General features: G+C 47.5%; 2 protein-coding genes and 1 long non-coding RNA gene across 3 annotated transcripts; 1 reads left to right on the forward strand and 2 right to left on the reverse strand.

Annotated features, from left to right (window-relative positions):
- The first annotated feature begins 64 nt into the window (after positions 1-64).
- Positions 65-2939, forward strand: LOC120656929 (pentatricopeptide repeat-containing protein OTP51, chloroplastic-like). Its single transcript, XM_039935166.1, has 2 exons — positions 65-655; positions 849-2939. The coding sequence occupies exons 1-2, from the start codon at positions 152-154 to the stop codon at positions 2724-2726; spliced, it is 2382 nt and encodes a 793-aa protein (XP_039791100.1). The 5' UTR covers positions 65-151; the 3' UTR covers positions 2727-2939.
- A 64-nt stretch (positions 2940-3003) lies between these two features.
- LOC120656931 (ensconsin-like) lies at positions 3004-4436 on the reverse strand. The gene is made up of 2 exons (XM_039935168.1): positions 3893-4436; positions 3004-3719 (listed from the first exon to the last, which is right to left on the reverse strand). The coding sequence occupies exons 1-2, from the start codon at positions 4139-4141 to the stop codon at positions 3309-3311; spliced, it is 660 nt and encodes a 219-aa protein (XP_039791102.1). The 5' UTR covers positions 4142-4436; the 3' UTR covers positions 3004-3308.
- A 6522-nt stretch (positions 4437-10958) lies between these two features.
- Positions 10959-12733, reverse strand: LOC120654213. Its single transcript, XR_005667024.1, has 3 exons — positions 12393-12733; positions 11876-12273; positions 10959-11237 (listed from the first exon to the last, which is right to left on the reverse strand). It is a non-coding gene; the product is annotated as an uncharacterized LOC120654213 (long non-coding RNA).

Below are 12733 nucleotides of genomic sequence, written 5' to 3' on the forward strand. Positions count from 1 at the left end.
GATGGAGAGTGACGGACGAGATTGCGCGGACTCCTGGAGAGACCAATCCATGGTTTACTCCCTCGTGGCCTCGTCCCGCGGAAAGATTAGGCTGTTGCCGCAGCGGTGACTGGTGAGCAGCAAGCTTGCGGTGCTCCCCGTGGATTCGTTCATGGCCTCGGCCTCTCCCTGCGCCTGCGGCGCTCCATCCCCGTCGCTGCGATGCCCTCTCTCCCTGTCGCTCCCCTTCGCTTCCTTTCCTCCCGCCGTCCGGCTCGCCGCCCCGCCGCTTCTCCTGCGCCGCATCGCCGTCTCGCGTCCAAGAGCCGCGTCAGCACTGGAGGCCCTCGTGATGGAGTCAGACGACGAGGATGAGGACGAGGGCGAGGAATCGGAGGAGTACGGGGCGGGTCTGTTCCAGGGCGAGGCGTGGGCGGCGGCGGCCGACGAGAGGGACGCGGTGAGGTCCCCCGAGCTGCAGGTGTTCGAGCTCGAGGAGCTGCCGGAGCAGTGGCGGCGGTCCAGGATCGCCTGGCTCTGCAAGGAGCTCCCCGCATACAAGCACTCCACTTTCACCCGCATCCTCAACGCCCAGCGCAAGTGGATCACGCAGGATGACGCCACCTACATCGCCGTCCACTGCCTGCGCATCCGCAACAACGATGCAGCTTTCCGGGTGAGTATTCAGTGCTCCGAGCTGCCACCTCCCTCCCATTACCTGTTCGATCAACTGCCCCTTACTCTGTATATGTGAATGTGTGCTTACAAGCTGGAGTTCTTGCTCCGGAACTGTTCGATGAATTGCCATAGTTGTAAATGTACAGTAGGTTCAGTAGGTTGACATATGGATGATTCAAAATTGCTTTCAGGTGTACAGCTGGATGGTGCGGCAGCACTGGTACCGCTTCAACTTTGCACTAGCGACAAGGGTGGCCGATTGCTTAGCCAGAGAAGGCAAGGTTGAGAAGTGCCGAGAGGTGTTCGATGCGATGGTGAAGCAAGGCCGGGTGCCTGCTGAATCCACCTTCCACATATTGGTGGTTGCATATCTCAGCGTGCCAGGGGGGCGTTGTTTTGAGGAGGCATGCACCATCTACAATCAGATGATACAGATGGGTGGCTACAAGCCTCGCCTTAACCTGCACAATTCAGTGTTCCGGGCACTTGTGAGCAAGACAGGAGGCACGGCGAAGCACAATCTCAAGCAGGCTGAGTTTGTTTATCACAATATAGTCACGAGCAATCTTGCAGTGCACAAGGATGTTTTTGTGGGGCTTATCTGGATTCACAGCTATCAAGATGTCATTGATAGAGACAGGATCAAAGCTCTTAGGGATGAGATGAAGCGAGCGGGGTACGAGGAGACTACTGATGTGCTGGTGTCACTGATGAGGGCCTTCTCCAAGGAAGGTGATATTAAAGAAACAGAGGCAACATGGCATAGGCTTCTTCAGAGTGGTTGTGAGCTCCCTGCTCAGGCTTATATCTGCCGAATGGAGCTTTATGCGCGGACTGGTGAGCCTATGAAATCCCTTGAAATGTTCAAGGAAATGAAGGGCCGGAATGTATCTCCCAATGTTGCATCGTATCATAAGATAATTGAGATAATGGCAAAAGCTAGAGAGATAGAGACCGCAGAAAGACTCATGGATGAGTTTGTTGAAAGCCATATGAAACATCTGATGCCAGCCTTTATTGACATGATGTATATGTATCTAGATCTTGATATGCATGACAAATTGGAGCAGACATTCACAAAATGCCTTGGCCAGTGTCGTCCGAATAGAATATTGTACACCATCTATCTGGAATCATTGGTGAGGATTGGAAATATTGCTAAGGCCGAGGAGATCTTTGGTGAAATGCATAAAAATGGGACGATAGGTACCCATGCCAAGTCTTGCAACATCATGCTTAGAGGGTATCTTTCTGCAGAGGACTATCAGAAAGCTGAAAGCATTTATGATTTAATGTGCAAAAAGAAGTATGATGTACCAGTGGATACTTTAGAAAAACTTCAAAGTGGTCTCCTCACCAGCAAGAAAGTTGTCAAGCCGCCAAAACCTGTGAGCATGAAATTGGATGAAGAGCAGCGTGAGATTTTGATTGGTTTGCTACTTGGAGGCACTCAAATTGAATCTCATGCACAGAAAGGGGTTCACATCGTCAACTTTAAGTTCCAAGAAGATTCCAATGCTCATTCAGTTCTAAGGGCACACATTCATGAACGTTTCTTTGAATGGCTTCCTTCAGCATGCAGATCATTCAATGATGACAGTGAGATTCCTTATCAATTTTCAACCATACCCCATGCACATTTTGGATTCTTTGCAGATCAGTTCTTCCTGAAAGGCCAGCCAGTTCTCCCAAAGCTTGTCCATCGATGGTTATCCCCACGTGTTCTGGCATATTGGTTCATGTTTGGGGGCTTCAGACTCCAATCAGGTGATATTGTTCTTAAGGTCAGTGGTGGGAACATTGATGGCATTGAAAGGATTGCGAACTCCTTACAAACACGGTCTTTAACATGTAAAGTGAAGAGGAAAGGAAGATTCTTTTGGATAGGTTTTCAGGGAAGCAGTGCTGACTCGTTCTGGAAAATTATTGTACCTTATGTATTGGACAGTTTTACAGGTTCTACGACTACGATGCAGGAAAGTCATAGCATTGGTTCAGATGGTTCGCGAGATAGTGATACCAGTTATAAGGATGATACGCAGAGGTATAATACAGAAACTGAACGGTGAGGACAGTGTACGTTCACAAGTATTATAGGCTCTACAATTTTGGTTAGACTTCATGTACTATATTGGCTATGCATGGTTTCCTACTAACACCAATTGCCCAGATTGATCTGTTACCTAGCCATCTGTTCCTCTGTGGTTGTAGAGTTGTACTCTAGACAGTTCTAGGCAGAAATATTTATATTCCAATTTGCACATGTGTTCAGTTTTGCTCTCCATTCGCTGTTGGTTTCCATGATTTTCACAGCAGCCCCCAACAACTTGCATCTTGCACCAAAAATTCATGGAGGGGCTCCAGGGGGCTCCAGGGCTCCGGTGGCGGTAGGGGAGGCTTAAGCCCTACTGACCCACCGCTGGATCCGCCCTGAGAAATACATCATTTTTAGAAAACCTCTGGATGACAGCATATTTACCATACCACTAATACCACTACTTGGTTCCCTAAGATCTTAACAAATAACAATTGTACTGATTCACATTCACCTGCACTCTTCCAGAATTATTTTTCATGCAAAGATGAATGAACAAAACAATCCTAGCCAACTACTACAACCTGTGCTAATCCTAGCCAACTACCTACCTACCCTACAGATCTCCATGCAAGAGGCTGGTCAGCAGGCTAGTGAGAAGCTGATCCCTCCTCTCGGCCCTGGCCTCCTCCTTCATCCTCCTCTGCTCCTCGCGCTCCATCCACACCCGCTCCAGCACCAGCCGCTCCCGCTCCATCCGCTGCATCGACTGCCGCCACTGCTCCTCGAAGAAGAGCCGCTCCCGCGCCTGCCTCTCCATCATCTCGTGCCGCTGCACCTCCAGGCGGAGCTGCTGCTCCAAGAAGTCCCGCAGCAGGCCGCGGAGCGGCGTCTTCCTCCTCCGCTCGTCGTCGTCGGTTTCGTCGTCGTGGCCGGCCGGCCTTCGCTGCTTCCGTTTCGCCGGAGCTCGCCCCGGTTCGCGCCCAGGGGCCTGGCTCTGCATGCTCGCACTAATGTTCCTTCCCCCCTGGTGAAAACGACTCATTGGTTACACGACGAACATCGCGCCATTGAGGGCGCCGGGCCTGTTGCGATTCTCGGCAGCCTCGAACGGAGCCATGGCGTCGACCATGCTTCGGTAGCAGAGCATGATGCGGAATGCGGAAGAAGAGGAGGAGACGAGGCTCAGGGACGACCGACCTTGCTGCCGCGGCCGAGGAAGCTCTCCGTCCTAAGCTCGCGGTGCTCAGGGATGCAGCCAGCGGCGGTTGTGGGCTTGTGGCCCCGCGCTCTTGCCGCCGCTTCGGCGGAGACGCCGCGTTCCAGCCGCGCTCGACGACGAGCTCTCTTCGTCGTCCTCGTCCCACCGAGCGCCCGCCCAGGCCCAGCCGCGGCAGCAGCACCCACCCTCTCCTCCCGGCTCCCAGGTGTGACGCGACGCAAGTGCATCAAAGGAAACGCGTACGTGCTGGCTGGTCAACGTGGCGTGGGAAGGCGAGACCCGGGCCGGTGGGGACGCCCCCCGCGCGCTGACAGGGCCCGGCCCGGAGCAGCCAGAGGCCAGACTGGCTCGCTGCACGGCGGCCGTCGGGCTTCTCGTCGTCTCTCTGACGCCTCGCCAACCTCCTCGGCGCTCCGAATTCACCATTTCACACGCCGCCACGCCCTGGGTGTGAAGTGTGGACGGCTTTGCCGCCGTCCCCACGGGCAGCCGCAGCGCAGCGCGCCACGTCATCCACGATCCCCGTGGTCTCCCGACACGCTGATTCGGAATGGAACGCCGATGCGAGATCTCGCGACTTGCGGTTTCTTCCCCCCCCCCCCCCCCCCCCTCTCTCTCTCTCTCTCTCCCCCTTTTTGCAGCCGAGGCAGCTCGCGACAATTGACCCGTGACCTCTCCTCGTCCAGCACGGCTCGGGGGAGTCGCAGCCGGTCGGGTCCGTCCGTCAATGTGCGCGCCTCCGCACGACAGCGATGACGCGCACGCACGAGCCTGCCCGGACCGGCGGTCGGAACGCGCCGCCGCCGGCCGTCTTTGTTTTCACCGTGTCCCCAACCCCAAGGAAGCGAGGAGGACGAAGCGTCACGATGAGGCGTTCTGCAGGTGACGGCACGAATTTTCCCTTTTCTTTTTGAGATACGGGGGACGACGGCACAGGGAGTCACATGCGCGGCGGTGGTACGGCAGATCGCGGGCAGCGGAATCCTGGAGGCCGCAGAGGCATCGGCCGCTTGGCCGCTTTCTGCAAGGGTGCGGGGTGCCCTCTCCCGCGTAGTAGCAGAGCAGTAGCAGGACAACGTCAAAGAGTAGCCGACGACACGAGTGTCTCGTACTTCAACGGCTACTCCCTCGGTCCGAAAAGATCAAAAGAGCGTAAAACAGCAGGCTGTGTTTAGTTCATGAAATTTTTTGGATTTGGACATTGTAGCACTTTCGTTGTTATTTGATAATTAATATCTAATTATGGACTAATTAGATTTAAAAAATTCATCTCGTCATTTACAGTTGAACTATGTAATTAATTATTTTTATCAACTGCATTTAATGCTCCATGCATATGTTCGAAGATTCGATGTGACAGATACTGTAGAATTTTTTTGGGAACTAAACAGAGCCACAGTTTAACTTCTTGGAGAATGAGTGTCATATTATTATTAGTTTTAAGACTGAGGGAGTACCTGCCGGGAGCCATAGGTACTCCGGGAGCCATTATATATCACTTCAGCGATGGGTACGCCAACCATCATCTCAAGCGATGAAATTTTTATGTAGAGTGCAGATTTCTTGGACCGTGCATTGGACCTACTAATGTGTGATTAAGGTTTTCATCTAAAAAAAGATTCTATGCATGCAAAAGAGTACATAGATGATGGCATCACCCGCATGCATGTAAATTCAAAACTAAAAAAGACAATAAATATTAAACTGAGTATCCAAATTAAATTTGGATTGCATCATTATGTTTCTTATGACAAAATCTTCAAAACAAACCACACTTGCCTATATTTGCATGATATTTGAAAAAAAGTTATAATACTTAATAATAAATTGTCGCTACTAGGAACAAATATTTTAACATGACAAATAATTATTTTCGACGAACAAAAAAGTTAAACATGAGGAATATAAATAATAATGTACGACGAACAAAATATTACATATCACGAACATTTAGCTGTATAGGATAAATAATGAAAGATGAATATCGCGTATAAATAAATCAACATCACTGAACAATTTAGTCTACAAAACGAACAAATAATTTTTATAGGATAAATAATGAAAGATGAATATTGCGTATAAATAAATCAACATCACTGAACAATTTAATCTACAAAACGAACAAATGATTTGGCATTGCGAATAAGTTAGTTACACATAGAAAAATGCATTTACATCGCAAAAAATAGAAAAGAAATAAAAAGATCGGTAGAAATAGCATATGACAGCCTACCACCTAACTTGCACAGCAAGCAGAATGGTAGATATGGGTACATGACAACATCTGTCACACCCGGTTTTAAGGATAAAACCAAATGCATAGCTATATGTATGCCAGGATCAAATTTCATATATATAGAGACATTATAAGTAAATAATCAGTAACAGTATCACGTAAAAGAGAACTAAAACAATAAAACAATTAAAAGACTATCAGAGTTATACAGCTTATCCTGAAAACAATGGCTTCAAACTTCACAGGCAATCGACTGGGGGTTGCGTACGCCTAGAACTCAGCATCATCTTCAAAATCTTTATACACCTTCTCCTTCTGAGCAGCAGTAAGTAAGGGTGAGTACACTTATGGTTGGTACTCAGCAAGGCCACAAGAAATAACCAGAATGTGATTTATATCCATCTTTAAGTTTATTAATCATGTGAGGGTCCAAGCCGCTTTTGACCTTAAGCACGGCTAACCGGTTAGTTTTAACTCTGCAGAGGTTGTACACTTTCACCGCAATTCGCGTAAAAGTTCCGAAGAACTTTGAACCCAACCACGCATGTGCTAGCTAGACATAATACCACACTTTTGAGGTGCGATTGCATAGGAACGCTACGAGGTCTTTACAAAGATTCCCTAACAAATGACAATCCGCTAAGGTTTCAAACCAAAGCAGAGCATAACCCTCCCTAATGGTCAGCTCCTTAGCAAAGGCCGCTACCCCAAGAGGACCGGGCTATACCCTGTAACACCTCCGGTGTTTAGTATTGTTTAAACATGCAATTAACATAAAATGACACGTTAAACCTCCAAATTTGCAATTACTTAAAAGTCAGGGATCCGTTCAAATAGACCGAAAAGTCAAATCTCACACCTTCGCTCAAATGAACTTTTGCCCAAAATAAAAGTTGTGGAGTTTTGCAAGACAAGCAACTTTTGTATTCAAAGTTTTTCAAGTTACAACATGAAATTTGGAGCAAACCTCGAAAAACAGTAGGTTTAGGGGGTTTTCATTTAAACTTGAATTCGAATTTTTAACTTTTAAATCATTGCTCAAACGAAGTTTGGCCTGAAAGGAAAGTTGTAGGAATTTGAATTTTGAACAACTTTTGTGTTCAAAATTTTTTGAGTTTCCTTGGAAAATTTTGAGAAAATTATGAGTCAAAACGTTGACCTCTCTCTTTCTCTCTCTACTCTCTTTTTGTCTCCCCCTTTCCTCCTCCCTGCGCGCGGCAGGGCACTGGAGCTCGCTGCACCGCTACACCGCCGTGCTCGCTGCCCGGCCATGAGTGCCTCGCCTGCACGCCCGCCCGCTGACTTTCCCCCTCCCCCGTCCCGTTGAGCCTGCCGGGCTGATGACCTCCTGCTCCATCGACAAGCACGCCACACCCGACGAGCGCTCGACGACGCACCGCGACGCCACCGTGGTGCCCAACGAGCCAGCCATGCAACTGCCTGAGCCGCTGACCGCGGCCGGCCATTAATGCCGTGCGCCACCGACACCCAACCCTCCTCCCTTGGCTCGCTTTAAACGGCCTAGAACCCCCCTGTGCGCGCCAGAGCTCGCCGCCGTCCGCTGACCGGCCGCCACCCGCGTTCCTCCCCTGCCCGAGCTCTTTCCCCCCTTCTTTTTCTCCCAGCAACACCATCACCCCTCCCCTCTTCCCTCTCACGCACCAGAAGGCCACCCGAGCTCCTTCCCGCCGTCCAGAACACCCCCGCCGGCGCCATGGCTGCCGTTCCTCCATAGGTCGCCGCGGAGCCCCCTCCTCCGCCCCTCCTCAACCCAAATCGACACCCAAAAGAGTTTCCTCATGGTCCAGTGGACCTCCCCGGCCGGTTCTCACCCTCCCTCCCGCACCGGAGCGCCGCCGCCGCCGTTGACACCCGCCGCCGCCCCTACTGCTACGCCGGCGAGCCGCCTCCGGCCACCCCGAGACCAACCCGAGCCGCCCAGGGGTAGAACTCGCCTCCCTCTTGCCTTTCCCCCACCTAGCCCCACCGCCGGCGAGCTCCCTCGCCGGGAACCAGCCCGCCGCCGCCTCCTCTGTTCCTGGCTCCGGCTAGGGGCGTATGTGCGAGCCCCCAAATCTTTCCAGGGGCCTAGATGCAAGATCTCGTTTTCTTTTCTTTTTGTTTTCAAAAACAGCGAACTTGTAAATTCGTTTAAAAATCTTATAAAAATCATAAAAATTCAAAATGAACTTTTCTAGAATATTTGCAAAGAGATCTACAACTTTTGTTACATGCACTTTTTCATTTTCTCAATAGTTTTTGCTTTATTTAAAATACAAAGAAAATATAGCTTTTATTAGATCTCAAGTTACATGCATGATCTGTTGGCAACTTTTGGTCAGTATGTTACATTTTAGATTCAAAGCCTTGTGTAAAAGTTTCGTAGTCATTTATCATGCCTAGCTACAGGTTTACTTAGGTATTGCTTTATGCCTAGGTTGAATAGTTTTATTTATCCAAGTTGTTTTGATATGATTCATGAGCTGAAACTTTTGCAGTTGCTCTATATAGATGCATGTATTCTTCAGAAAAAGTTTAAAAATTTTTAGTTAAGTCAAACTGGTCCAAATAATTTATGGTGGGAAGAAATGTACTAAATTATGAAAAATAGTTCCTGTGCCCGGAAGAATCTAATATTTTTACTAAAGTATTTACTTAAGTTGGGAACCATTTTTTTAAATTTTACGGCTCAAAATCTTGGTATAACAGTCTGTGGAATTTAGTTTTGATCCGTGCAGCTATACATTGTGCTATTTTTCATGCCTTGTGTAATGCTTAGTTAAATCTTAAATTTTTACAGTAGACTTACCATAAGTTGAGGAGAACTCAGTAAAAATTGTAGCATCTTTACTTGTAGGTTTTGTTCTGTATAAATGAATCTTAATCCTAGAAGTAGCTGTTTAATGTATTTTTAATAACTAATATTCTCAATGAAAATAGATGAAAATTTTATGGCAGGTTTGTACTTAAGTAATTGACTCTCCATAAAGATTTCATCTTCATAAGCTATACCTATCAGCTGTTTGGAATATTCCATGCTTGCACTTGAAAATAACCTTTCTAAAAATAACAAAACCCTCACTTACTTAATAAGAAATAGTTAATCTAGATAATACTCTAAAAATGATTGCCCAAGGATATGTAAAGAAAATATTTTACAACTCTATAGTGAATTAAATTAAGTTTGTTACCATCACCACAACTCACGCATATGCATTCATGTAGATTTGACTACTCTCGCTGACGGTACGTACGAGCTGGTGCCGGAGTCCGAGAGTGAGCAGCGTGAAGCTCAAGTTAATCTAACTGAAATTACTGAAGACCTGAACCAAAGTTCAGAAGAGCCCAAGGCTAGCTCCGCTCAGGAAGGCAAGCCCCGGAGCATGTCCCGTCTATTTTTAAATTTATGCAACTTATTGTTATTCCTATCTACTTGTGCATTTAAGTTTATATGAATTACTTGGAACCCTAGTTGCATAACCTTAAGTACCTATGTTTGAATACTAGCATGTATAGGTCGCTAGTTGGCTATGCTAATGGTTTGGTAGAAGTCGAGTGATTTCCTGTCACTCGCGAGAATTATAGGAGTTGGATGTTTACTACACACTGCAATATAAGTTTTACGGGCGGGGTTGTTGTACTTGTGATACCCCGTCTGTTTAGTGAAAATGGATAAGGCCGCGGTGTGTGGTAGTGGTGGTTAAGCGTTTGAACGTACTAACCACATGCCGAGAAATATGGTAATCGGTAAGCTTAAGTACCTGATCGGCCCGGGGAGTGAACTTTTTCCTCACCCTCTTTGAACGTTGTTTCTCATGCGGCCACATACGGGTGCAAGCGTGGTCACGACCCGGCGTCGACCGTGGCGTGTAGCTCTTGTAGTCGAAGGGGGTGACCCTAATCCACGAGCCGGAAAGAAAGGGGAAATATTGCGTGGGGACTGGGTTCCCATGCGTGTGCTTAGGTCTGCCTGGCCAGGTTAACAAATTCGATTCGATGGATATTGGGACTGCTTAACCCTTTTGCCACATAGAGTAAGAAGTGGAACATTGATTATGAGAAATATGGTTGAATGATGAAAAATAATTATTTTTCACCATGTATGCTATTGGATAGATGCTAATGTAGAATGGTTAATCGAACTAGAACTTGAAAGCTAAAATCTGAAAATAAGGACTTACTCTTTATTGCTTTTCTGCAAAAACAAAACCCCAAGCCAAACGCCTTGCATGTCTAGTTAGAGGGCTAAGTATATCCTAGACGGGTAAGCCTTGCTGAGTGTATACTCAGCCTTGCTTGTGGCTCAACTTTGTTTCAGATGATATGTTTGAAGATCAAATAGGTAGCTTGACTTGGTCGTGTACCTTACCCCCTGGTTGGTCGGTGGAGTGGGATTCGACTCCGCCCAACGATGACAACGCCGAGTGATGTCATGTACGGGCTTCATCATGACATCTTGTATCGTCATTTAGAACTCGCTTTATTTCCGCTGCAGTTGAATTCTGAACTACTTTCAATTTGAACTTCAAGTACCTTTCTGAGATTTCGAACTTGGTTTGTAATAATTAAGTTAAGACTCGGTAATGTAATATAATTGTGAAAGGTTGTACTCTCTGGACTCACCTTCGTGTGGGTTGTATGTAAGCTTTGGGTTCGATCGACGCTCAGGTGGATTCTTCGGGACTTTACCCGACAGCCCTGCCAGATTACTCCGTTTGAAGTGCGTGTTAGCCGGGATTACCTTTAGGGTGATGGTTAGCGCACTTGAGCCGGATTAATTTGGGCGGTGCTGCCACATACCCCATCGATGCATCCCCTCTTGCCCTTTCGGTAAGACTGTCACAAGCTAGAGTTTCTAATTAATTAGCCAAGACCAGAGCCATATAGTATTGTGGTTGTACTGTTTTTTTTTTTGGTTCTCCATGTTCTAATTAAACAAAGTATTCTTGTAAATAAAGTATAGATAGAAGTATGGTTAGAGTCACTTGCCTTTCACCAATGAAAAGCTACTCTTACTGTTCTTCGCTGCTCTTCAGCTCTTGCTCACTTAGGAGTATTGATTCTTCAAGCTTCAAACAATGATCCTTCTACTCGAAGCAAACATCGGGCAACCATACAAAGCAAACAACAAGTACAACTAAGAACAATAAACCAAAACAAAAGAAAGGCTTAAAAGAACGCACTAAAAGATATGACTCGCGGCTACGATTACAAGAATGCAAGAAACACGAAAAACGGAGCTACGGTTGAAAAGAAACGGCTATCGGAAGATTTGTGTTATAAAGAAACAAAAAACAATTAACTTCTTTTATTTTTAATTAGAAACCATATGCAAAAGATATTTTAAAAGAAAATATCTTTAGTTCTAAGTAACTCATATCATGTTCTTATTTGCAAAGCAAGGTAGAACTTAGTCCAATTTTATTCAATTATCTATGTACCATTTACTAATTAAACAATTAATTAAAGAGAAACTTGTGAGAGCATCTAAACGCGTAATTTTAGAATTTGGTTGAACTAAGCAAATTAATAACATATTTAAGTTGTCATTAATTAAATTATCATTATCATTAATTATAAAAATCGGAGTAAACATCTAATTAGTTTTTAATAAAAAAAAACTAGATGAGAGATTATTAATTAAATTAATTTTAAATTTATTCTAAAACCAGAACTACGGTAAAACAACGCTACTAAACTAAACAAGATTTGTAGAGATTCTCACCGAGATGCTACCGAGAAAAACACGAGTTGGAGGAGAGGTCACGATGGAGCGGATTAGCAGCGGCAGCACCATGGATGGCGGCGTCCGGCGAAGAAGGGGCGACGAAGACCGGCAAAACAGATTCGGCTTGATGCAGTGATCGACGTGGTGGCCCTGGATTTGTGATCCATGCTACGGTCACGGCGAATCGGGCAACTGACGGCAGGCGGCATTGCTTTCCGACGAGCTGCTGCAGCGGTGGCCGGCGATGACTTGCTTCTGAGCGACGGCAGCGCGCAGGGGACACGAGCAGAGGGGGCGACGACCAAGGCCTCAGCCTTCTTTCTTTCCACGTGAGGCAGGGTGCAGATGGGCATGGCGGCAGCAGGCGACGTTCTGCATCTTGCATCGGCGGCAATCTGCACATGCATAACCGTGGCTTTTGGTGATGATGCTCGGGGTGCAGGGAGGGCACCAGACGAGGTGAGCAAAGAAAGATAGAGGACGGAGGTCAAGGGAAATCTGTGGAGGTACTCACTGCTTGGCCGGGAACGAGTGAGCTGGCCGATTTCGATCGATGGTGGCGATTCTGAATTTCTGATCATCCTCCAAGCGAGACCAAAGGGCGCAGCAGCATGTGCATGTGCGGCCAGGACAAGGAAGCAGCCGGAAACGTGGCCTGGCTGAGGCACGCGACGACGGCGCTCCTGGGCAGCAGCGGGGCGATCTGCAGGGGGCCGGGCGCGTGGCTCCCTGGCGACGACGTGCTCGACTGCGCGACAGAAGGGCGAGGTAGGCAGGAGGCGGCGACGGGGAGGCCTAGCGCCCTATACGTTTTAGGGCTAGGGGCTCCGCCTTGCGTGGTGCACACACGCAGAA

This window comes from Panicum virgatum, chromosome 1N (assembly GCF_016808335.1).
Source record: "Panicum virgatum strain AP13 chromosome 1N, P.virgatum_v5, whole genome shotgun sequence".
Taxonomy (NCBI): Eukaryota; Viridiplantae; Streptophyta; class Magnoliopsida; order Poales; family Poaceae; genus Panicum; species Panicum virgatum.